Source organism: Aspergillus udagawae (assembly GCF_001078395.1).
Source record: "Aspergillus udagawae IFM 46973 DNA, scaffold_3, whole genome shotgun sequence".
NCBI classification, from domain to species: domain Eukaryota; kingdom Fungi; phylum Ascomycota; class Eurotiomycetes; order Eurotiales; family Aspergillaceae; genus Aspergillus; species Aspergillus udagawae.
Genome location: NW_025091266.1, coordinates 2,330,431 through 2,355,130, shown reverse-complemented (window position 1 = coordinate 2,355,130; position 24,700 = coordinate 2,330,431). Strand labels below are relative to the sequence as shown.

Here is a 24,700-nt window from a genome sequence, read left to right as displayed (position 1 = left end):
GTGTTGACTTTGGTAGAGATACATTGAGCACCGTTTGTATATATCAACTCCACTTCCTGTTAATGTACTTTCAAATTCAACTGATCTACTGTTGATGGTTTCTTTTGGTATCTTAGGTGGGCAAAGTCTAAAAAGCGCGTCGCGATTTACATCGATGGGCATAGTATGCGGTTGGTGCTGAGTCTAGAACACATGCAATAGGATATCACTCATTTATATACACTGCTCCCAGCTCTTGCAATAGACAACAACATACCTCAATATGTGCTCTATCTCGTAATCCAATCATACTTTTTATAAACCCCAACACCCAGCCAGTGCAACAACATCCTAATGGACAAAAAAAATTCAAACCAGACAACGGCATCTACCAGCCGCGCCTCTTTCCCCGTTGTTCCATTCCCTTCTCTCTGCGCTTCTCGTGCTTGCGGTCGTTTCGCCTCTTCTTGTCCCGCTCGTATTTCTCGGGTTCTGCTACCGCCTCAATACGTCTCTTCATTCGACGCCCCTCACGTCGCTCCTTGATGGAGTCCTGGACAGACGCCATCTGGGTGATGTACTCCGTAGTGCCCAATTTCTTCTGAAGCAGGTCGAGGACCTCATGGCAGTTAGAGACCAGTGCCTTATATGACTCCCGGAAGCGTTCATCTGACGAGCGAGGAGCGGGAATTGACGGATCGGTCAAGTGCTGAAGAGGAAGAAGGATAGTGGGGAGCGAGGGCCGGATCTGATCAGTTTCAAGATGGCGGCAAAGGGCCGCGAGAAGAGCAATGGACGCGCTCTTGGGGATCAGGGAATGTGCCTTAGTCGTGAGGAGTTCTCTGCGTAGAATGGAGGAGATCTGCTGGAAGATGTACTGGATGGCAGGCTTGTCAGAGCGCTCCGTGTGCCCGTTAGCGTTTTCTTCGTCGTCTCCATCTTCACTCTCGCTTTCACTCAATTCAGCATCCTTAGACCCACTGGTGGGGAACACAAGACCATTCTGAGCGCAACACCGGCCAAGGAAGATAATATTGCGGACGGTTTGCATAGCAAGGTCTTCACTTATACCAGGAGTGCGCAGACAGCGCAGACAGGCGCGAATCAACTGTAACATGGCGTCCTTGTCAAGTGCCAGTCCTGTAGAGCCAGCCAATGGAATCGACCCATAGCCATTCGCAGCATTAGTCCTGCCCAGATCTGCAAACCATATACCGACAAGGTTAGAGGCGCAAGTCTTGACCCACGCATGAGGGTAAAACAGGCACTCGCGAACAGCAGCCCAGATCGGAACGCGCTCTTTGGCTAGAGCCACAGCAGGGACGGCCTTGCAAAGCTTAGTAAGGAGCTGCAAGGAGAAGTAAAGCACTTCCCAATGTTCAGTTTCGTCGCTCTGGAGCATTGGCTGCATGATCTCGGGGAGGATTCCCATGACAAAACGGGCTTCTTTGTCCTTCTCTGTCTCCTCAACCTCGAAGAAGACCCTCATTGCTTGTAACCCAGTACTGGTCAGAAGAGTGTTTTCGGTTTGCTCGAGCCAAGACCGTATGGGCGTGAGCATGGACTTCATCTGTTCCCTGTCGGCTCTACTAAAGAGCTCGCCAAGTAGCGCACCTGCCATTTCTCTGCACTCAGGTGCATCGTCATTCGCCATGACCATGACCACCGGCAAGAAGAATGTCCCCACAATGTCTTGAGCCAGTTCGGTTCCTGTCTTAGCCAAGAGCATGTGGACAGCTTCCATCACAGATTGACGACCTTCTTGGTGCTTGTATTCCAAGTTCTTAGCCAGGAAATTTAATTGCTTCGCCCATCGATTCTTGGCTTGAGGATACTCAATCAAGAAGTGAATATAGGTGCCGCGCGCTAGATCACGAGCCGAACGGGTTTGGTTCGTGACCATCATGGCTCCAATGTGGTCCATCAACTCATAGATTTCGGGCACCACAAATTTCCTGGCCATGACCGCGCGAATGAAGTTGAACGTTACGCCCTGGCGGTCTGGCTCTTCAATGTCGGAGACCAGACGTTGGAGGAGGTACGCGAGGTGCCCATCTCTGAGCTTAGCGCTCTTTCTCTCTCGCAGCATAGCCGACACTAACTTCAAGGACGCCTGTGCAGCCTCGGTGTTGGTACTTGGTGCCTCCTTGATGATCTTGACTGCTTCGGTGAAATAGACGTGAGCGTTGTTATCAATATCTGCGAGAGGAAGTTTGATGATAGTCGACAATAGGCGAACAGCCGCAATCTTCACTTCTTCGTGGGCCTGTAATAACGAATCGCCGATGATGGGGATGAAGCCAGTCAGGTTTGTAGGGGTGAGCAGGGAGTCATATTTGTTGAGTATTGAGCGCAACACATCAAGCGAGAATCGAGTCAGCTTGTAGATATGAGAAGAGGTCGTTCCACGTTTGTCGCCTCTCTTTGCGCCTTTGAGGTTTACCAAATAACGTTGTTCACGAAACGAAACGGAGGCCTCTTTCTTCACTTCTGCCGGATCGCGATATGTCTCCTTGATGACTTCATAGCAGAATACCAGGATGTCACGGCTTTCAGCGCCTGGGTTCCTTAGCAGACCCACTCCAATTCTCCGCAAGAGTTCGTCGAGTTTTTTGACCATGCTGGAGTTCAGTTTCTCGCGCAACAAGGACTCCAAAGGCCGCAGCAGATTCGCAAGATTTCGGACAGTCGCATTCTTCGCCAGCAGTTCCATCGAATCATAACTCTTACTGCTCTTGACTTCCTTCATCTTGCTCACATAATCCTCCGCGTCTTTTTCCTGGCCAACCACGCCGAAGGTGTCATCCATCACTATGGCACTGAGATCCGCTAGACAGTAGTCCAAGTCTCCTTGCTGGAAATCATCAGTTGTCGCCACGAGCATCGAGTGAACTGTGAAGGAAAGAACGTGAAGCTGATAACCCTTTGTGAGAGTGCTGCGAAGTTCCCTAAGAATATATCCGAAATAATTAGGACCCAGCAGAAGGGCAATCTCATTAAGCGTCTTTCTAGCGGTGTCTCTCGAGTCTTGAGATCGACTTTTGAGAATGCTGCAGACATCCAAAAGGACACGAGGCAGGCGGATTGCCATATCCTCCTCGGGCAACAGCTTCAGAAGCTTGATTGTAGTGACTGCAGCTGGCAGACGCAAGCTCATCTCAGCCTCAACTTTGTGGTGGATGAAGTCAGTCAGGAAAGGAATGAAATTAGTGGTCAGCTCTGTCGCGACCTTAGCAGGTGACGGCATAGTTTGAGCAAGGTTGCACTTGGAGGGCGCGGAGATCTCAATTCCTTCCATGCTGTCGTCGCCAGTCTTCTGAACCACCGTCTTTTGGCTCATTGCGTTGCTTAGGGCATCTGCCATTCTGCCTAGAAGCCTCAAAATGTTCTTTTCCATCTCAGACTTGCTCTGCATGTACCCACGGTATCTCCGAAAAATGGCCCTGAATTGGTTCCAGTCCAGCCATTCTGCAAGGGCTCCGATAGTGGCAACGGCTTCCGCAATCAAATTGTGGCCACCTTCGTCGACATCTTGGTCGAAAACAAAGTGTTCATTGAGGGGAATGAAAATTGTACTGATATTCGAAGCTTGAAGACTACCCTTGGCTGCTTCGCTAGCAAGACGACGGAGAGCTCGAAGACGGCGATGCTGTTGTATGTGGAGAACGTTCGTAAAGAACGACGCCTCTTCGTCGTCACCAACGAGAAGCCCATGCATATCTTGCACATTGGGCCTGGTGGGATTCATCTTGACAAAGTAGCCGAGAGTAGACACGAATTCGGTCCGAACCAGCTCAGATTTCTGTCGGATTCCGCTCTGCAAAGCTGGGAACAGGATTTCTTTGACCAGGGGTTCAAACTCGTCGGCGCCAGAGCCGTCTTCCCTGGTAGCTCTCTCAATAAAGCGCTTCAGTCCAAAGGAAGCACTTGACCTGATAGCAAGTTCATCTTCATCCTTCACATGGAATAACATGTTATAGAGGAGCGGACGCCACTGTTTGGCATCCAGAGTCTCCCAAAGGCTATCATTGATTTGACTGAAGGCTTGGAGACGACGCTCGTAGTCAACTTCGAGTTTCTTTCTAGAGATCGAGTTCAGGTCCGCACAGAGCTCAGCCACTTTCTCCAGTGCGGTATCGTGTTTCACGAAAGCCGCGAAAACTCGGGACAACACCTCTCGATTCGCATCATCTCTGAAGTAATCAAACATTGACGAAACTGCTTCAAACACCTCTTCAAATAATTTTGGATCTTCCTCAGGGTTGAACAGGTGCAGGAAGTGTTCGAGGATGCGCAGGAGACCCGACTTGGTTTTGGGAGACACTCTATCCGCTGGTTGACGTAGGAGATATGTCGTGATGCTCACCAGTTCCGTGGTTTCCTGGAACGATTCGACACATGGTGCCAGGAGAGAAATTGTCTGTACCCCAGATATCAAGACCGGACGGGAAGGTCCACGTTTCAGCAGGCGACCAAGGTGAGAGAGTGCATGCTCGATATAAGGGGACAAGACTTCGGATCGAATCTCATCTGCAGAGAAATCGCTCATTTCTTCTTTCTCTTCGAGCTCCTTTCCACTAGCAAGTCTGATAAGAGGGACCAGAATCTCGTCCATCACGTACACCTTGACCTCGTCGCGAGCAGACTCCACACCGAGACAGTCAACGACCTTGGTCAGGACAGTGTTGTTGTGGCGCACAAGATAGAAAGAGGACATGGGGGCGGAGGCCCAGGTATGGAACAGCCGCAATAGACCCGAAACTCCTTGAGCCGTCTCGATCGCGAAATTTTGAAGTCGAGGGTTAATCACTTCGTCGAAGATGACACGAATGTAAGCAGACCAGTCTTTGTCCAGAGAGACGGCAAAGATCAGCTCAAGGCAACGGATACAAGTATGCCGGATATTGCGGAACACGGTCAACAGCCTCCCTTCAGGAGAATCCGCAGCAACGTCAGAGTGGTCTTTCTCAAGCTCTCGACAGGCTCTGACCAAACAGTATAGGACCGCGTCCATAGATCGCTGGGCATATAGAGCCATTCGGCTTTGCAGCGTGTCGAACACTGTTTCAATCATCCTTAGCAGACCCATCTGTCTCCTGGGGCTAACCAGGTCTCGAGCAAATGCTTCTTGGTCGACTTGCCCCTCCTGTAACAATGAGACATCTCCAAGGGGACCGAACGATACCCGCATAAAAATTTCGAACTCGCTATCGGGAAGCTGTGACAATGTCCTCAGAATCGCCTTCCTGCGTCCAACCTGGCCGGCTTGGCCACTTGCGCTAGCTTTCGAAATCATTCGGCCATACAAGAGGCGTAAGAGGACAGGAAGAAGTTCACCCCTATGGGCTTCTTCAATCACGCTGTCATCATCACCGACATGCACGAAGACAGAAAGCTCATCTTTGAAGCGCGACTCGTCCAGAATGTTCAACAGATTTTCTTGGTACGGCATAATGTTCGGTGATTTCCAGGTAAATAAAGCTTTGAGCGCGGACTTTTGGATCTCTGAATTACCATGGCAGAGCAGCCCAAGAAGGGCGTCATGAACCTCTGACGCCTTGAACAGCACTCGAGGATTGGCGAACTTTCCAAGCAGCCCAAGAAACGACAAACGGTCATGGAATCCCCAAGGAATGTACGAATCGTCAGCGCTTTCCGCATCCTCATCATCGCGCAATGCCCACGCAAGGAACAAGGGGACAATTTGGCGGGACTTCTTCTCAGCTAGAGCAGGTGCTGCATTAAGAACACGCAGAGCATGGGTTCGAGGGGCCACAGGAACGACGTCAGAGAGCTCATGATCTCTCTCGAACCCTTCCAATAGCTTCGAACTGGGAGGCACCGCAGCATTGAAATGAGAAGCAAGACGATCTTCAATATTAGCCGCATTGAAGCATTTGAAATATCCAGATGTATGATATTCCGCCTCTTCGTCCGCTTTATCGGCGGTATCGGTTGAGCCGCGCTCCTGAAGCCATTGAAAAGCTAGGTCCGAAACGATTTTTTCGCCTGCTGAATGCTCGCTGATCGACTTTAGTGCAGCAGCCGAATCCTCCCACAGCGGTGCCAATTTCTTTGAGAATAGACCAAAGCAGAAATTGGGGATTAACCTGGCCATCCATCGCTGAGAAGCCACTTGGGGATAGAGGATGGCAAGCTTGCGCACGTGCATCGACAGAACTCGTGCAGTCTGGAGATTAAGCGGGCTCTCTTCAACTTCTATGGCCAAAGAAATGGGAGCAGGATCTTCTCCTGAAAGTTGTACCAACTCTCGCAAGATTTTTAATGATAACAATCTGACTTGTTGAGAAGGGCCCGCGAGGTTCGTAATTAGAACGTTCGCGAAATCTTCTAGCGCGGGTTGTCTGAAATCCAGCTCCGTGGAGCAATTCGAAACGTAAGCCAAGATCGCTTCGAGGAACGGCTGAATTCTTGAGTATCTTGCAGCAGCAGAGCCGATTGCGCTCCAAAGCGCCGAATCGACACCTTCATTAGCAGCAGCCAAATCGACGTAAGACTTAAAGCCCTGGCCAAGGAAGAATTTTGTGGAGGTGGATAAATCAAGTTCACTCTCCTTCAAGACACGGGATAAATGATCATGAAAACTGCGAGTCATATCGGGTAGAAGAGAGGGCTCCGTGGACAGAGATATGGCGCTGGGAAGCTTCGAATATGCATTGAGAAGAGCGACTTCAGTGGCACTGGGCCCATGACTGCCCAGCATATCCTTGATGCGGGCCTTCCAGGGAGTCGGGCAGGTGACATAACCAGGCTTTGAGAGTTCCGAAGTGATACAACCTGCCTGGTTCAACCGGAGCAAGGTCAAACATAATTCGTATTCATGCTCTTGCCATGAGGCATTGACGAACCTAAGGCTTGGGTGTTAGTAGGTAGAAACATCAGCACATATGCAGCCAGACTTACTTCTGAAAGTAAGGAAGGACAACGCTATGGAATCTCTCCGCGCCCCATTCCGAAAACGTAGCACAAAACGAAAGAAAATAAGCCGAGAGCTGTTCCTTTGCGACAGCATCCATGAGTGGGCGCATGAACGGCAACATCTCGTCCATAGGAGACACCTGAAGCGCGTATGCTACAGTAGTCAGAAGTTGAGGGATCGAATCGGCATACGCGCCAGGCGCAGCCGAGGCCTTCTGAAGCAAGAGCAACAGAGTCTGGTGAACGGGCTTCCAGTTCTTGATACGCGACCCTTTGCGGGTACAGACATAGATGAACATCACACGACAGTATAAGTTTGCGTGCTGTTTGTCGGACTTCTTGCGATTGGATTCGATGAAGGAATTGATCGTCTCGATGATTGGTTCGAACGTGTCGGCAGTCGTATTGTGATTGACGTTGATAAGTACCCCGCTTACAACCTCGACTGCTAAGCTGCTGCGCAATTCATTGCCGGTCGGAGCATTATCAAGGAGGCAGTTGAGGATATCGGTTGCGTTCGAGTGCAGCCCGCCTTTGACACCTTTGACCGCATCCGAGAACATAGCCATCAGCCCTTCCTTGTACGTCTCCACATTCTTCGAATCCGCGGCCGCCTGGTGCAAGTCGTCAAGCAAGAATGAAACTGCATGTTGTAATGGAGCCTTATTTTTGTAGTATACGAGTCCGGCCTTTCGGATGAGGAATGACATTGACTCGGCGGCAAATCTAGCGACAAATGGCTTCTGGCGTTCTTTTCCGAGGTAGGGTGTCATGATGCCCAGAAGCTGTCTTAAGTCTGGGACAAGCAGACGAGAAAGAAACTTGAAAATCCATGCTAGGCATGTAAAGCTCCACTCGACCACCTCGACATCAGGATGAGTGGCCGCGACGGACGCCACGAGAGTCACGGCAGTAGCAAAGTGTTTCTCAAATCGGACGCCCAGATCTCTCGCAAATTGAGCAAGCAGTGTCAGCAGCGGTTCAATAGAAAGCTGGTCCCTCTTCTCGATATATTCCACCAGTAGTCCCATAATCTTGTCCTGGTGGTATAAAATCTGGGCGAGACTTTCACATAGCGGGTTAACTTTCCGTGCGAATTGCGAAAAATTGTCCGACAAATTCAACTCCATCCAGTGGTCGAACGCCGATCGAAAATAAGAAGCCGTCTCATCTCCTTCTCCCTCTTCGCCAAAACTCGGACGGCGAACTCGATGAATCGGGTCGATCTTCAGTTTCGCGACACGCTGAGAGAACGGTTCGAACCGATGAGACTTCGTTGTCTCTGTTCCTTTCTTCACACGCTTCACGGACGCAGTCCGCGAAGTTGACGATGCTGCCACCATCTTGAAGACTGACGGCGACAGAGAGAGCAACGCCGACCAAATCGTTGCAGTGCTTCCTGTCGAGAAACACTTTTCGTCGTGCTTGTCAATACACGGGAAAAAAAGTTCATCGGCGGCCGCAGCAGAATTGTTCCGGTGCGGAGATTAGCGTCGGCCTTAGGCAGGCTCTGCGCTAACCCAGTCTAGAATAGTTCCAACAGCACGTGAGAGCAGCGGGTCTAAAGCTCTAAGCTTCTTTTGGATCCGCCTTACGAGCCAAAAATGGTGATGTCGATGTCTTCACTGCTGTTAATGCTAAATATTCAATTGCAACAAGGAATTTCTCTCTTGGAGCAGCATAATTAGATCGGCTTATTATTGCTACTCTGTCAGTGTCAAAGGAGATAAAGATTTTGCTCTGTTTTCAAAGAAATACATCTTTCTTCGACTATGTTGATATTAGCCGTTGCATCATAGTGTTCAGAGTATAACTTAATTGAAGAATGGCTTCGAAAATGTAAGTTATTTTTTCTGTGATTGATACTCGGCTCGCTAACGGAGATCTAGTGTCGTGATTGGGAGTGTGAACTGTGAGCTGCGTGAAGTGTTCACCAAGCTCGCCAAGTTACACATCAAGCAGAACTTCTCAATTGCGATCATTGTTGGGGATCTTTTCGGAGATTGCTCGACGGAGCATGAGCTGGACGAGATCACTGCCCTGTTGCAGGGAAACATCAGCGTACCCCTACCAACCTACTTTGGGTTAGGCAATCGACCCCTTCCCACCAGGATAGTGGAAAGGATCGAGGCGAACGACGAAGTTTGCCCGAATCTGTACTTTTTGGGCAAACGGGGTACTCTTAAGACAGCAGAAGGAATCCGTCTTGTTGCTCTTGGTGGTAACCTCGAGGCAGACAGCAAAGCAACCAATAAGTTCCATCCCGGCTACACGGAATCGGACGCCAGGGCACTTTACGGAGCCCACAGTGCGGACATCCTGATCACTCACCAATGGCCCAAGGGCATCCGAACCGGTTCCAGTGCGCCGTTACCAGAGGATGCCAAAGTGCCCGAGGAGGTGCAATGCATCGCAGACCTCTGCTCTACCTTGAAACCTCGATATCATCTTTCCTCATCCGATGGATTCTTCTACGAGCGTGAGCCATTCTTCCACATGCCATCAGAGGATAACCCGGACGCCAAACCCCTCACTCGCTTCATCAGTCTGGCATCCTACAGCAAAACATCCAAACAAAAATGGATGTACGCCTTCACGCTGGATCCCAGGGCCCCGCCACCCCTTACCATCCCCGTAGGCGCTACTGCAACCCCTCTGGCTCCCATTCAAGTCAAGCGAAAAGGCCTTCCACCTCAGCGGGAATCTTACCACCGCTTTGCAGGCATCGAAGAAGACCACAGCCGGCCGCGCAAGCGCGCCCGAGCCCCTCCCCCAGGGCCAGAGCAATGCTTCTTCTGCCTCTCCAACCCCAACATCGCAACCCATCTCATCACCTCCATCGGCAACGAAAGCTACCTCACAACCGCCAAGGGGCCCCTCTCCACCGCCAAAACGTTCCCCTCCCTCAACTTCCCCGGCCACATCCTCATCATCCCATTCACCCACACCCCCACCCTCTCCAGCATCATAGACCAGACAGCCCGCCAATCAACCTACGCCGAAATGCAGCGCTACCGCTCCGCCCTGCACGCCATGCTCCAGCAGCGCAGCAACGGCGCCCTCGGAGCCGTCACCTGGGAAGTCAGCCGCGGAACCGGCATCCACATCCACTGGCAATTCCTGCCCGTCCCCGCCGACCTGATCAAACGCGGGCTCGTCGACGCCGCCTTCAGAGTCGAGGCCGAGAACCTCAAGTACCCCAAATTCGAGCGTCCGTCCGCGACCGCCGACCCCAGCAGCGAACCGGGCGATTTCTTCCGCCTTTGGATCTGGGAGCCCCCCGCCGCCTCCGCGGTGGAAACTGAGAACCCCGAAGGGTCGGACGGTGCCACCACCAAAGGAACGGAGAACACTCTCCTCCTCCCGCTCGGGGCGGAATTCCGGTTTGATATCCAGTTTGGGCGGCGGGTGATGGCGAAACTGATGGAGTTGGAGAACCGGATGAACTGGAAGGATGGGGTGCAGCCGCAGGAAGAGGAGGAGGCAGATGCTGCTGCGTTCAAGGAAGCATTCAAGGAGTTTGATTTCTCGTTGCAGGAGTGAGTCGGCGAGAGGCGTTTCTCTTTGACTGGGTTGGCAGTTGTCCTTTTGCGCCCATAGACTTTGCTAGCGGGTTTGTCTGAGTAACAGATACGGATACCACATGGAGAAAAGTAATGGCAGCGTCCTTCAAATCGAGGCTACATTAAATTGATACCTTCTTATTTTGGGGGTTGTATATCTCGAAAGACATATTTACTACAGTCTCAATTTTGTTACTGGGTGCTAGGTTAGATCAGGTAGTGCTCCATCGAGCTAGCCTAACAGCGATCGGATCGACCAGTAATCAATCGCGAACTGTCATGAACGGAATGATATACATCAAAAGGAAGACATCAACATCCATGGCCCAAGACAAGTTATTCACATGTGGTCCAGGAGTATATTGTGAGAAGCAGAGGGGATAATCCGAGGCGAACGCTCCGTCATGTAGCAGCCGGCCGTGATTCCCATAACACCGAAAAGTAAAAAAGAAACCCTTATCCTCAAGAGTAGGGGCTGACAAGCATAAAAGAGCAAGGCGTAGGCTTTCAGCCCAGAATGATCATACACATCACATATATCGGAAATGGGGCCGGAAGCTTTTTAGAGAAAAATATAAAAAGAGACAGGACTTATTCAAGGGTTCCTGCGTAGCTCATATGGGATGCTAAACATCCCGATAGGAGTGAGGTGCGGGCTTTCGTCCGCTTTGTAGGATACTCGGGGGCCTGCCCGGGTCGCTCACTTCGAGAGGAACAGGATTCGTCGCCGAGAATGGTGGAGGTGGAGATGTAGGAGGGTTCGGGGACATTCCTCTGTATGATGGAGGTGGCGGCATGCTTGACATGCCTGGGGATGGTTGGCGGTAGGGCAGATGACGGGGCATCTCAGCAGAAGGTGACATTGCCGTATGCATGTTTGAATACTGTGTTTGCGAGCTGTAAGGATCCGGGTTTCTGGGCATAGGTTGCGAAAAGCTCCGTGGAGAATAGTCATTATATGTGCGATCATAAGGGGAGATTGTACCCTGATTGTATGGCGCGGAGGAATCATGATTATACTGGCGCTCGTCATCGTAGGGCGAAGACGCGTGAAAATAGCCGGGAGAAGAAGTCTGCGTTCTAATGGGAGGGACGCCCATTTGACCAGGGCTATTGAACCTCCCAGGTGACTGCACTCGCTGATAATCATGGTGCGCAGGATTCAAGGGCTCCATTTCCATCGTATCCTGATGACTGTTATCCTCCACTCTTCTAGTGACAGCATCGTTCCAACTCGGCATCGCAGGCAGCGCATCCTCATTCACCTTGACAGGTGGAGGGCTGGTTGGCGACTCGAACCGCGCAACCTGGGCTCCACGGTAAACCGGGGGACCTGGAGGAGCACGATAGCCATCGTTTGCCGGCATCGGAGGCGGCTGATGATACCCCGGGTCATCAAGATACTTCGATCTTGGAGCTTTGTTTCGAGGGGACGGGCAGCAACACGAGCAGCACCGGCAACAGCCCGTGCAACACTGGATACCGCAGCACAAACAATTAATCACGCACGCAATCACAGAGATGAGGATGACGGCGCCGATAATGATACCAACGATGACGGGCCATCTAATTTGATCTCAGTCAGCATATCGAAGTAGATGGGACCAGCAAACGCGCAACGTACTTGCAGTAGGATTTTGCCATGCACTTGTCCCAACTCGAGAATGTATCTGGCGCAGACTTGAGGTCGCTAACTGCGTCCCGTGCCCATAGTGAGAGCGAGGGGCGATCGACTGGACTCATGACGCAGGTTTAAGAGGATTAGTTATCCCTAGTTGTCCCTGGCAGATATGGTCTTCCACAGATTACAGAAATTCAGGGTTTCCCTTCCAACACTGCACTGCTGGTTGCCTGGCGATCTAGTGCAACCTATTGCGACAACGCCAGGGCGAGATAGAGGCACCGGGAAAAGAGGTTATTTGGCTCGTACGAGGCTGTCATAGATCGGTAGAACCTCGATCTTGACAGCAAAAGTCCGGTGATAAAATAGTTTCAGTCGAGTAAGTTTTCAAAAGATCGCATGTCATCCAGCGTGAGCGCAATTCGCCGGTCTGGGGTTAAGGTATGTAGGCAGCAGGTAATCTCGACTGCCAAAAGAGCGTTGAAATTGGTTCCTAGGAAGGTGGATACTCGAACAAGAGTATATACATAAGTCTTTAAAACGTAGAGAATGAATGAATAGGATAGAAGGGCCGAAGATGAAAGTAAGACGAGTCGAGTTGCCGACGAGATACGTCTCAGACTTGATGCAAACTATCTTATCTGACAGCCGACCCCAAGGCACCGTTTGTCCAAGTGGTCGAATACTTCAAAGAAAGGAACCTAGAAGGCAAGGTGAAGTGGCGAATGAAAGGAAAGTAAAAGAACTGAAGGAATCATAAGTTAAAAATAAAAATGATTTACAGGGAAGAAGAGAAAGAAAAAGCATAGACTTGGGAAAAAGGAAGGTTGGAAAAGAGGAGGCAGAGGGATAACGATAGGCATGATTATCAGGCGGGGATCAGCAATAATCATACCTGTAGAGAGGTAGGTACCCGTACTCCGTACACGAACCGCCTATCGTAGTGGACAGGAAAAATGCTGACAGGCGCCGTGAATGGTTGGTTCTATCCGTGGAATGGGCTAAGTAATGTTAACCAAAAGTTTACAGCGGGAGGTGTAATCTCGCCTCGCTCGCACGGTTCGTACCAGCCAAGAATTTCTACTTTTAAGAGGGTCGGCAAATGTTGCAGGCACATGGTTGAACGATAACTGATAAAGTGATAGCCCTTCTCTGGTCTCTCCACCACGGTGCTTCACCCTTGCAAGTTTGTCGATCGCTCATTTCATTTGTAAGTGGATTTCAATATAATTGGTAATTGTGATCCACAGAGGCTTCGAAATGGAAGATATTCTGTATGTAGTCTGGTGTACGAAGAGCATGCTTTTCGTTGTGTCTGGAATATTGTCGATGGAGAATACTGGCATCCTGCTATGGTCGCAAAGGAATGGTATGTCAAGTACAGTGGTAGTACGATCAGGATGAAGTGGTGTACGCCAGAGCAAGGCTGGATGTGGCAACAGAATATATAATGGAAGCACTTGGCTTCATCCAAACAGGGATGAGAACGTTCTGTATTGCTGGTCAATAAATTATCTCTGATTGAATAAATTATAGCCCATGAATTTCCTGAAACGGGTATTGTGGCTACTGAAAGCTTCCACACGCCATGCTATAGGCCATGAAAGACAAGGGCGCGAGAGTTTCCTTTTGGGTCATTATGAAATTAAGAATCCATGTAGAGACGAAATATAGAGACTCATGGTAACATCATAAACTCCTTCACAACTGGAGACCGTATCAATTATGAAGGAAAGAGTGGAACGAGAGACAAGGTATCCCAACACTGCGGACAACGCCTAAACGAACAACAGTGCTCCCTGACCAAAGAATCACTCGACATCTAAGACAACAATGCTCCTAGTACCAGTGCATGCATTCGGCAGCAACCTACACCTTGGGTCCGCCCTGAGGTGGCGGTCCTGGCGGAGGCTGGTATACTCGGTCACCTCCTGCGTTATAAGCGTGCGGTGGCGACTGCAGCTCGATGCCCGTTTGTTGGCCGCCAAAGTAGCCATGTGTCTGCGGTTGAGGTGTATATTGCGGTGGCGGCTGATGTTGATAGTAGGGATCTCCGTAATATGGCTGATTTGGAGGAGGAGGGCCTGGAGGAGGAGCAAGCCAAGCGGTCCCGGGATGAGGCCGGAGACCGCGATGGCGACGACGACGAGCGTTATAACATCTGTCAGGAGCAATTAGCTGATATTCATGATCCAGGGAGAAAGGAGACAGCGACATACGCAAGAAGGAAGAAGATTATGAAGGCTGCGCCGACAATCACAGCAAAGGCAACCCAGCGGCCCCAGCTATACCAGGCACTGTCGTTGCATCTACCAGTCCAAGAATCGTAATAGCTAGAAGGGAGTTAGTCACTCACTCGACTGAGTGTCACAGGCAGAGATGGAATAAATACTCACCATACTTCTCGCTGATAGAGGATCCCCATGGTGGTTGGAGAACCTCTCAATTCACGGTCTGAAGGTGTGGATGACGTAGATCAGGCGGTGGACGAAAGCACTCCTGCAACCGATAGATAGAGGCGGTAGACGGTCGTACAAGGAAGAATGCGACTCAAATATGCTTGACACAGGGATGCTTGATGAAAGTGACCAGAAGGTATGTAAGGGAGGAGAGGAGGAGAAATTGACGACGATAGTCTGGTAGAAAGGTACTAAGTGAAGTTTTTGGAGAGCTGAAGGCAGCAACAATTAAGAGTGGGCGATGCAGAATGGGCGAATGATCCGGCTAATTATGGGGACTGTCCGCCGATCGGATTGGGTGTTAAGGCATGTGGCTGTGGCTGAGAGCCTGAGACAAAGTACAGAGGTACTGGTACCAAGGACTTCGTCGATGGCTGGGGTTAGATACTTGGCGTTGATTAGTTATTACTACTCTAAGCTAGAGGCACTCTAGCTATACGGGTAGAATTCATTTAGAAGATGCATAGTCACGAGATCCTCGTCTTGGATGAGGAGGCGCAGGCAAAGAGCCCAAATAGACTTTTGTAGATTATTGGCTGCTTTTGTCAGACTACTAGTTAACAATCACTGAACTCTTAGAGAGGTACAGATAGCAGAGCATAGCTATGAGTACCGCCATAATGAGCCCAGAACCTCGACAAATAAATAGAAAGCATCAAAAGAGTCTTCCAGTAGTTGTACCTCGGAGCTTCTAGAATATCCACAAATAACCACAAATAACCATTCATCTATGGCTTCACAATACCTCTGCCTCCAATTGTCCTTCTTTGCCACTTGCTCTCTCCGTTCTCTGTGCATATTCCTGTCAACCAAGCAGCATTAATGTCCCCGACTTCAGTTTGACTGTCAACCGGGCATGGCTAAAGAGAAGAAGAGAGTCAAAATATGTCAGTGCTGTATAGACTACTTTGAATTTGGGTCAATATGTCTATCGTGTTAAAGCGACCCATAGGGCAACGGTATAACCCGATAATCCTGAGCCAAGTTCATATTGGATTATCGACTAAATAAGGCCCGGACTATCTACTCCGTACTGTAAACGGATCTTGTCAGCATCGACGGTAGACTACACTCGAGTGGTCAAGGCAGAACTAAATTGATTCCACCTTTCTTAAACAAAGGACACAACAAAACCCATAAACCGCACGGTTTGCAACCAGAGATTCTCGTCAAAGACCGAAAACATCTAAGTTGCGATTCGATGCCTCGTTCCGCCAACCATAATCACCCATCTACCTATGAGAGGGAAAGACTAGGATACGACGGCAACGCCTGTCTCGCGAGCTTGTGGTTGGCGGGGTAGGATTCGCTGGAAGCCCAAGGCAGGGCTTGTTTAGTTCCCGTCTTCCCATCTGCAATGCCAACGCATCAGTTGGCCTGTGTGTGGTCAGTGGCCACTGTTGGACCTCTTCAGTGACAGCCATAAATAGTTGGCTGGGTGTCATTATCTCGACGCGTCTTCGAATTTTCTCCTAGCGAAATCACCTACGCTCTCAGAAAAACTGCCGAATACGCTGGCCGTTCGGGGATAATTGGTTTTGCGCTTTTTGCAGTGCAGCTATATCCTCTCTTATGGACCTTCTCTGGACTTTTACTGCTTTGATTAGGTTCTGCTTCATGTCTCATGGAATCAAATCAAGATAACAGCAGAGGGCTAGCTGATGTCAGCTGATCTGATGCCCCCTCCCAGCTAGACGAAACATACATCCTTGGTGATGATACAAAAATTGGCTTGATATCATTTCGACAATAGGTCAGAACATTCTTGCCGCAAGGGACTCCAAACCGCGCAAAGAAAGAGGTCGAAAAAGGTCAATCGCTCCATTCATGTGCCTGGATCACATCAAGGTCATTACATCTGAGGTGGCAAGTCGATATTATGAGAATCTACAATTGTTTGGGTTGAAGACGAGGATAAGGCGAACGATGATAATGAGAGTCTGTGTTGTTGTTAGGCCGTCACTGCAGGCTCCATCCCGCAGAAATCTCATCTGCTTGCTCTGGCGATCAACCAGTGCAAGACAGCGTCGAGGTTTGTCTCCTCCTTGGCACTGATCCCATAGCAGCTCACCTCACGGCGCGTGATGGACTTGAGATCCATCGCGTCTATGAGTTCGTCAACCGACAGTTTGTCCGGAAGGTCGGACTTGTTTCCCAGAACCAACAGAGGGATGCCCTCAAGCGAAGGTTTGTCCATCAGCTCGTGAAGCTCTTCTGTGGCGACTGGCAGGGCGGCACGATCTGCCGCATCCACTATATACCTGCATCAAGTGTCAACCATGGCTGGCTTGGGGTCAACGAATGAACCTTGACACTTACACAATCGCATTTACGCCTCGGCAGTATCGCTCCCACATTGGTCGAAACCGCGGCTGGCCTCCAAGATCCCAGCTGTGTCAATATTAGCTGAATGAATGCGATGCCCGGAGCACTCTTGGACACTGACCACTTTAGAGTCACATGGCCTTTCTGAACTCGTTTCGTGTTGAATCCGATCGTTGGAATCGAGCTGTGAAGGCGAGGTTTAGCAACCCAAGACAAAGACAGCCCAGTTGTGGCCTGGCCAGGTCCTACGAGCTCCAGACTTACTCTACAGTGAACTCTCCCCCCTATCGAAGTTGAACACTCCACGTTAGCAATGACGAAAAGAAGATAAGCAAACTGTCCGGTCGCTTGAAATGGAAATAGAGGCATACCGCAAGCACTCGCAACAGCGACGATTTCCCCGCATTCTGCAGTCCGATCATCGTGACATCCATCTCCGTCGCCCTACATTCACAACATACATTTTACCCCTCTTAGCAAGCCGGAGCATTCAATGTTGTTGCGGGGGCCGGGCCGGGAGAGCTGTCGCCGACAGGGCGAATACTTTGGAACCGCGGCCCACTTACCAGAACATCCTCAGGAGCCAGTCATAGATCGTCCGAAAGATACCCGCCATATTGCGGATACTTCAAATCACTTCTTTCTACTTCGGGTAGAGGACAGAAACCAGGAAACCGAGTCGAGATCAGGTTAAAAACAGGATGCTTGCTGGATCGGTGACAAATGACCGATGGATGTGAATATAATGTCGAGACCCACGGTCCTGGAGACTTGGATCGAAGCGCGGGAAGTGGGGGTAGGCTGAGAGTCAGCCTCTTGGGGGTTTGGTATATTGGTAGCCAGCTTCCGCAGGGGTGGTGTAGAAGGGCTAAACCGCAGTGACGAAGTTAAGGCAAAAAGTTAAAAAAGCAAATAGTAAATATCTGGGAGCAATAGAGAAAGCGGCTTGTGGGGAGACGCCCAGAAGGTTCGGGAGGACGAGGACACACGGTCAAGCAAGTGGCTGTGAAGGGGACAAGATTGTGCTGGTGAGTAGAGTGCCAAAAGGAGTGGTAGTCTTCCAGTAAATTTTGTAGATACAAGCCTCAAGGAGATGAAGGTTAAAAAAAAAGGGAACCCTTCTTGATACTTTGCGTTGTGGTGAAACTGAAGTGCTTGGGATCTATGTGCACGCATGACCGATTCCCTCTGCGCCGCGGTGGAGGGGAGCGCTTAGCTTAATACTCAGTCAGGTCAATGAGACTCAATAATTTGGGATGGAATATGATGGTTGCCGCAGGAGTAGCAATGTTGATAGGTTTAAAAGCGATATTAAACACGCATTTACCCCAATGCCCGTTAGGGACAGGTGACTTTGTCGCACCAAAATGATTTTTGCGTTGTACTTGAGCCATCAATCAAAGCCTGTTATGGTGTCATGGAAGTCAGTCTTGCTCTATCCAGCATAAAGGTCTGCCTTGTTGCCTAAGGCGGCATCTGAGGTCCAGGTCGATCCTTGTGACGCATGGAAATTGTTATGCCTAAGGCAGCAAGGCACACGGCCCACAGCTTGGTTCTCTCTCTCTATCAGTATCAGCACGTGATGATATGTGTCCGTTGGTCCACCTCGAAAAATTTCCAGCATGAACGAGGTCTCCGACAGATTGTTCCGATCGACAACTGCGACGCTCTGTCCCATAGATTCCCTTGACTCCAGTCTACATCAGACTCTAAGACGCTTGTCTGGGTGAGGAATGGGGCCTTGAGTGTTCACATTGCACCAATTCTTTTTCCATTGGTGCACACAACCAGACTAGAGCAGTGCAGTTGAAATCTTCAGTCGACTCGTCCGCACGGGTATAGTCGAGGCAAGCACGGAAGAGGCACGGAGTGCCCGAAATTTCTCAAAAATGGCTCCTTCAGCGACTGATACTAATTGGTCCGTCGATTTTGATACCATCCGACGGCACCAGCTTTTCAAGAACCCTCCCAAGGACCACACCGCATTTCCCTCGTTGGCGGCTGCCATTCGGCCACACCTTGACTCTTTCAACGCGCTTTTCGAGGGCAGCAAGGCCCTTGAAGCAGGCTTGAAAGATATCGGCATCAAGACTTTTTTGGATGGTGATGCTGAGACGGCCGAGGAGAAGAGAGCACGGAAAGCGGAGGGACGACGACCTCCGAAACGCAACAGGCTTAATGTTCGAATCAGGGAAATCTTCCTTGAGAAACCGGCCATACCCGCAACAAATAAATTCGCTACTCGTAACCGCAGTGTCTACCCTTCAGAAGCCAGAGAGAGACATGCTACATACCGTGGGAAGCTGCGCGCGAGGCTCGAGTATCAGGTTAATAATGGAGACTGGATGGAGTCGATCAGAGAACTTGGCCAGGTGCCCATCATGCTGAGGGTAAGCGTTTGAAATAGTAGATGCCTACCTATTTTTCGCACACTAACAGCATCGAAACCTAGACCAATCGATGCCACCTGGAGAAGGCGACGCCCCAGGAGCTTGTCCAGCACAAAGAAGAGTCGGAGGAGCTGGGTGGCTATTTTATCGTCAATGGTAACGAGAAGCTTATCCGTATGTTGGTTGTCGGCAAGAGAAACTTCCCCATGGCAATTGTCCGTGGTTCCTTCGTTCGTCGTGGTCACACCTACACCAAGTTCGGTATTCAAATACGATCAGTGCGCCCTGATCAGACATCGCAGACGAATGTTCTTCACTACCTCAGCGATGGGAACGTGACCTTCCGATTCTCTTGGCGGAAAAACGAGTACCTCATCCCGGTTATGATGATCATGAAAGCTTTGGTTGAAACGAACGATCGCGAAATCTTCGAAGGCATTGTCGGCAGCGCTACGTCCAAGGGCGTCAACAACACATTCGTGACGGACCGTGTGGAACTGCTGCTGAGAACATACAAAGCCTACAACGTACATACGCGTTCTTCCTGCCGAGCTTATCTGGGCGAGAAGTTCAAGCCCGTTCTTGGTGTTCCGGCAGACATGTCCAACGAGGACGCCGGTACAGAGTTCCTCCGCAAGATTGTCTTGCCTCATCTCGGTAACCAGAATGTCACTGAAACCCAAGACTATGACAAATTCAAGTTGATCATGTTCATGATCCGGAAGCTCTATGCGCTTGTTGCTGGAGATTGTGCCCCAGACAACCCGGATGCCGTTTCCAACCAGGAAATCCTGCTCGGCGGTTTCCTTTACGGCATGATTCTCAAGGAACAGCTTGAGGAATGGATGAGATCTTTTGGCCCTATCCTGAGGGATTGGTCCAATCGCAACGGTGGCGCAAAATTCACGGATCCGGCTTTCGAAAGAGATTTCTTGAGCAAGATTGTCAAGAGAACCAACGAGAACATCGGTGGTAAGCTGGAGTATTTCCTGTCGACTGGTAACCTCGTCAGTCCCACGGGTCTCGATTTACAACAGGTGTCTGGTTACACTGTCATGGCGGAAAAGATCAACTTCTACCGATTCATCAGTCACTTCCGAATGATTCACAGAGGTAGTTTCTTCGCACAGCTGAAAACAACTACTGTTCGTAAGCTGCTTCCCGAGAGTTGGGGTTTCCTTTGCCCGGTTCACACTCCTGATGGAGCACCCTGTGGGTTGCTTAACCATCTTGCTCACAAGTGCTTGATCGCCACAAGCGATGTCAACGTCTCTCATCTCCCAAAGCTGTTGGTGCAGCTTGGTGTACGATCTGAATCTTCAGTTGCCTTGGAAGACAGCGTTACAGTTCAGCTGGATGGCAGAATCGTTGGATATTGCTCACCCAAGCAGGCCCGTATGATAGCGGATACCGTTCGGCACTGGAAGGTCTCGGGTACACACAATATCCCACGAGAATTGGAGATCGGTTATGTTCCCAATTCGAATGGTGGCCAATATCCTGGTGTCTACATGTTCTCTCAAGCCGCCAGAATGTACAGACCTGTCAAGTACCTACCACTCGACAAGCTTGACTACGTCGGTCCCTTCGAACAGCCCTTTATGGAGATTGCATGCTTGCCCGACGATCTTGTCGCGGGCGTGTCCACGCACATTGAGTTCACACCGACGAACATCCTATCCATCGTCGCCAACATGACACCTTTCTCCGACTATAACCAGTCGCCCCGTAACATGTACCAGTGCCAGATGAGCAAGCAGACGATGGGTACACCCGGTACAGCGATCGATTACCGTACGGACAACAAGCTGTACAGATTGCAGACTGGTCAGACGCCCATTGTGCGACCTCCGCTGTACAATGCATATGGATTAGACAACTTCCCGAACGGCACAAACGCGGTCGTGGCGATTATCTCGTATACCGGGTACGACATGGATGACGCCATGATTATCAACAAGTCGTCGCACGAGCGCGGCTTCGGCTACGGTACTATTTACAAGACCAAGATCCACTCTCTTGATGACAAGGACTCGCGGCGCAGCAAATCCAGACGCGAGATCACCAAGCTCTTCGGTTTCGCTCCTGGCGGAGAGATCCGGGCAGAGTGGCGTACTACGCTCGACGAGGACGGTCTCCCTCATGTGGGTGCCAGAGTCAAGGAGGGCAGTCTAATTGCTGCATGGCATACTGTGCGCTATGATGCTGCTTCTGACTCTTACATGAACGTTGACGGCATCACGCACTTCGTCAAATATAAAGACGCAGAAGAAGGATACATTGACAGCATCCGGATCATGGGTGCTGAGACGGGTTTGGAGCCGTGCCAGACACTGAGCGTCAAGTACCGTATCCCCAGAAAACCAGTTATCGGTGACAAATTTTCTTCTCGTCACGGACAGAAGGGTGTCTGCTCTCAGCTCTGGCCTGCGGTTGACATGCCCTTCTCCGAGAGCGGTATCCAGCCAGATCTGATCATTAACCCTCACGCCTTCCCTTCTCGTAAGTTCATCTTTCCAGGCCGTTTCCATTGCATTCAATGCGAAAATGCGACTAATTTCATTGCAGGTATGACCATCGCCCAAATGATCGAATCCATGGCCGGCAAGGCCGGAGCTCTGCATGGCCATCCTCAAGACTCGACCCCCTTCCAATTTTCGGAAGAAAACACCGCGGCAGACTACTTCGGCCAGCAGCTGCGCAAGGCCGGCTACAACTACTTCGGCAACGAGCCCCTCTACAGCGGTATCACAGGCAAGGAATTCGCCGCCGACATCTTCATCGGCGTGGTCCACTACCAGCGTCTCCGACACATGGTCAACGACAAGTTCCAGGTCCGGACAACCGGCCCCGTCAACCAGCTGACCGGCCAGCCCGTCAAGGGCCGTGCCAAGGGAGGTGGTATACGTGTCGGAGAGATGGAGCGCGACTCGCTCATCGCCCACGGTGCGGCCTTCATCCTCCAGGACCGTCTGATGAACTGCTCCGACTCCCAGCGCGCCTGGATCTGCCGCGACTGCGGCTCCTTCCTCTCCACCCAGGTCGCCGTCTCGTCCGCCGGCTCCAGCAAGGCCCGTTTGGCCGCTTCCGCCGCGGCGGCCGCCAAGAACGCCCTCGCCCAGCAGAGCGGTGCGCCGGGCATTGTGCGCTGCCGACGCTGCGCCCGCGAGGCTGTTTTCGAGGACTCCCGTGCCGTGGTGTGGGAGGACGGTGACGGCCGTCGCTATGTGGGCGGCGACAATGTCACCATCGTCGCTGTCCCGGGTGTCCTGCGCTACCTTGACGTGGAACTCGCCGCGATGGGCATCAGAATGAAGTTCTGGGTTGACAATTAAGTGGGGAGAATAAAGGATGCATATACTCCACGAGATACGTTGAGCTCAGTGAAAAGCATGTGTATAGAGCGCTTGAGCATTGTTCATCTTTTGTCGCCTTCGGGTGTTTGTATTTTTGTGGGATACAATCTAGAGCCTTTTTATGGTCTACTCCTTCCGTTTCGATCTTTTTTATATCAAAACGCTTTTAGGGTACGAGGTGCAGCCTTTCGTCTATGTATTCTAGATTCATTCCATCGACTGTTTGCCTATATCGTACTACCAGGTAGATTTCAACGACGGCAACCGCAATTCGAAAAGTTTTCAATGCCTAGAGAAAAAGGAATTACGAGATAATCATCATATCCACCACAGGAATTACCAGAATCACGCCCTTAAAGGGCCGACGTAACGTTCGAGAATTCACCCTTTTCCAGCTTCGTTTTCCAGAAAATGGGGTTCATATCGTCGAAACCGTGGTGGACCCAGCCTTCCTCCTTGACATGGTACAAGTTGATGAAACCACCCGAGTAAGCATCACGGTGCATGGCGGCAAGGATGCTCCGACGACCAAGCTCGAGGGCCTCCTCTTCAGTTAAGTCGTAGCGGTACTCGGCGTCAAGCACACCGTAAGCGAAGGTCTGACCGGACCCAACGCAGAACAGGTTTCCAGGGAGTCTCGTGCCATCCGAGTCGATGTAGTAGAGGGCTGGTCCTTCTTGAGGCGTCATCTGCGGTGATATCAGTTTCACAATCCATCCAATTTCCAAAAGAAGGGATCGAAACGTACGCCTGCTAGCATTGTACCCATGCTGAGACCCATTCCCTTGTAAGCGTATGTCAGATTGGCGAGAATCTTCGATGCGGCCGCAACGGTGATACGACGCTTGTGCCGGATCTCTGCCACGACATTAACACAACACTCTTGCCAGAGACACGTCCAGACTCACCGTGAAGTGTACATTGCTGACTCAGATATCTCAGCCAGTATTGGCAATCCTGAAGGGCGATTTTGTCAGTGTCACCATGTCACCAGGACGCAAAAGAACGCATACCGCAGCACCACCAGCCATGGTACCCAGTAGACCGGGGACCGGAGCATCCTGCTTCTTGTCGTCACCCCGACTCAACCGCGACACGGGAATGACCTTCTTGACTGTCTGACTGGCAATCCAGTTCCCAGCGGTAGCTCTCGAATCTGTCGCGACGATCTAAGAAACAACGAGTCAGCCAGACTGCTACAATGCTGGGCCGGCCGGACGGGGAGTTGGCGGCATACAATTCCGCCCTGAAATCGAAAGGCGAGTGTTGTTGTTCCGTGAGCGAGCTTGATGGGACAGCTAGGATTCGAGTGGTCATCGGTCATGGCACGAAGGAATGCGGAGGACTAAATGCGAAGAAGAGCAAGATACACATATTAGCTGATGGCTTCTCCGGAGTGCGATGAGGACAGGATCCGCTCAGTGAAACCGCTTTGCCATAGAGCGTTTTCACAGGCCGAAAAGTCCAGACAGGTGGAGTGTTCTCAAAATGTAGCTCACATTTGCAACTGGAGGAAGAGCGAATTTCAGAGAAAGAGGAGGAAGGCTCTCTGTCAGGTCATGCTGTTCTTGCTCCGAGTAGAACTCATTCTGGTGAGGTAGACGCGAGTACTGGGCGACTAATTTATCCATGATTTAAACCGACTCCTCTAGATTCCAGTAGTAAAAAGACAAGCAGGAAGCTAATCGAAGTGATAATATACAGGGACGATGGCGGAAGTGGATGGATGAAACGGGGAAGCAATTGCAGCTCTGGCACTGAGCTCCATTGAAGCTCCAACATCCGCGTCACTTGCTGCCGCCTGCGTCACGTGAGCGTACTGCAATCAACTCTCAGCAATATAGGATTCATCCACGACTTTGACTCGTGATAGTAAATATGCACAGATTATATTGACTTTTATGAAATTCTGTAAAAGTAGTTCTTTTTGTTACAAATCATTTACCACGGCAGCAGACCTGAAAGTTCCTATAGACTCCGACTAAATCCATATACCCATGACCATCCCATCCAATATTAATCATGCTACAAAGTAAAAACTGAACGACTAGGACACTACCCTGAAAGA

General features: G+C 50.6%; 7 protein-coding genes across 7 annotated transcripts; 2 read left to right on the top strand and 5 right to left on the bottom strand.

Moving 5' to 3' along the window:
- Positions 1-367: 367 nt before the first annotated feature.
- On the bottom strand, positions 368-8,261 carry Aud_004680 (putative HEAT repeat protein (DRIM); the record flags this gene model as incomplete). Its single annotated transcript, XM_043289617.1, has 2 exons — positions 368-6,848; positions 6,904-8,261. The coding sequence occupies 2 exons, from the start codon at positions 8,259-8,261 to the stop codon at positions 368-370; spliced, it is 7,839 nt and encodes a 2,612-aa protein (XP_043145552.1).
- A 482-nt stretch (positions 8,262-8,743) lies between these two features.
- Positions 8,744-10,461, top strand: Aud_004679 (CwfJ domain protein; the record flags this gene model as incomplete). Its single annotated transcript, XM_043289616.1, has 2 exons — positions 8,744-8,757; positions 8,808-10,461. The coding sequence occupies 2 exons, from the start codon at positions 8,744-8,746 to the stop codon at positions 10,459-10,461; spliced, it is 1,668 nt and encodes a 555-aa protein (XP_043145551.1).
- A 646-nt stretch (positions 10,462-11,107) lies between these two features.
- Aud_004678 (uncharacterized protein) lies at positions 11,108-12,224 on the bottom strand (the record flags this gene model as incomplete). Its single annotated transcript, XM_043289615.1, has 2 exons — positions 11,108-12,047; positions 12,106-12,224. The coding sequence occupies 2 exons, from the start codon at positions 12,222-12,224 to the stop codon at positions 11,108-11,110; spliced, it is 1,059 nt and encodes a 352-aa protein (XP_043145550.1).
- Positions 12,225-13,971: 1,747 nt separating this feature from the next.
- On the bottom strand, positions 13,972-14,527 carry Aud_004677 (resistance to Congo red protein; the record flags this gene model as incomplete). The annotated part of the gene is made up of 3 exons (XM_043289614.1): positions 13,972-14,263; positions 14,322-14,435; positions 14,499-14,527. The coding sequence occupies 3 exons, from the start codon at positions 14,525-14,527 to the stop codon at positions 13,972-13,974; spliced, it is 435 nt and encodes a 144-aa protein (XP_043145549.1).
- A 2,021-nt stretch (positions 14,528-16,548) lies between these two features.
- On the bottom strand, positions 16,549-17,502 carry Aud_004676 (ADP-ribosylation factor-like protein; the record flags this gene model as incomplete). Its single annotated transcript, XM_043289613.1, has 6 exons — positions 16,549-16,822; positions 16,881-16,952; positions 17,008-17,070; positions 17,151-17,170; positions 17,258-17,330; positions 17,453-17,502. 6 exons carry the CDS (start codon positions 17,500-17,502, stop codon positions 16,549-16,551), a joined length of 552 nt encoding a protein of 183 aa, XP_043145548.1.
- A 1,273-nt stretch (positions 17,503-18,775) lies between these two features.
- On the top strand, positions 18,776-22,611 carry Aud_004675 (DNA-directed RNA polymerase I core subunit RPA135; the record flags this gene model as incomplete). Its single annotated transcript, XM_043289612.1, has 3 exons — positions 18,776-19,276; positions 19,339-21,778; positions 21,845-22,611. The coding sequence occupies 3 exons, from the start codon at positions 18,776-18,778 to the stop codon at positions 22,609-22,611; spliced, it is 3,708 nt and encodes a 1,235-aa protein (XP_043145547.1).
- A 374-nt stretch (positions 22,612-22,985) lies between these two features.
- Positions 22,986-24,263, bottom strand: pre2 (proteasome core particle subunit beta 5; the record flags this gene model as incomplete). The annotated part of the gene is made up of 6 exons (XM_043289611.1): positions 22,986-23,321; positions 23,381-23,490; positions 23,541-23,589; positions 23,646-23,801; positions 23,870-23,977; positions 24,132-24,263. The coding sequence occupies 6 exons, from the start codon at positions 24,261-24,263 to the stop codon at positions 22,986-22,988; spliced, it is 891 nt and encodes a 296-aa protein (XP_043145546.1).
- Positions 24,264-24,700: the final 437 nt, after the last annotated feature.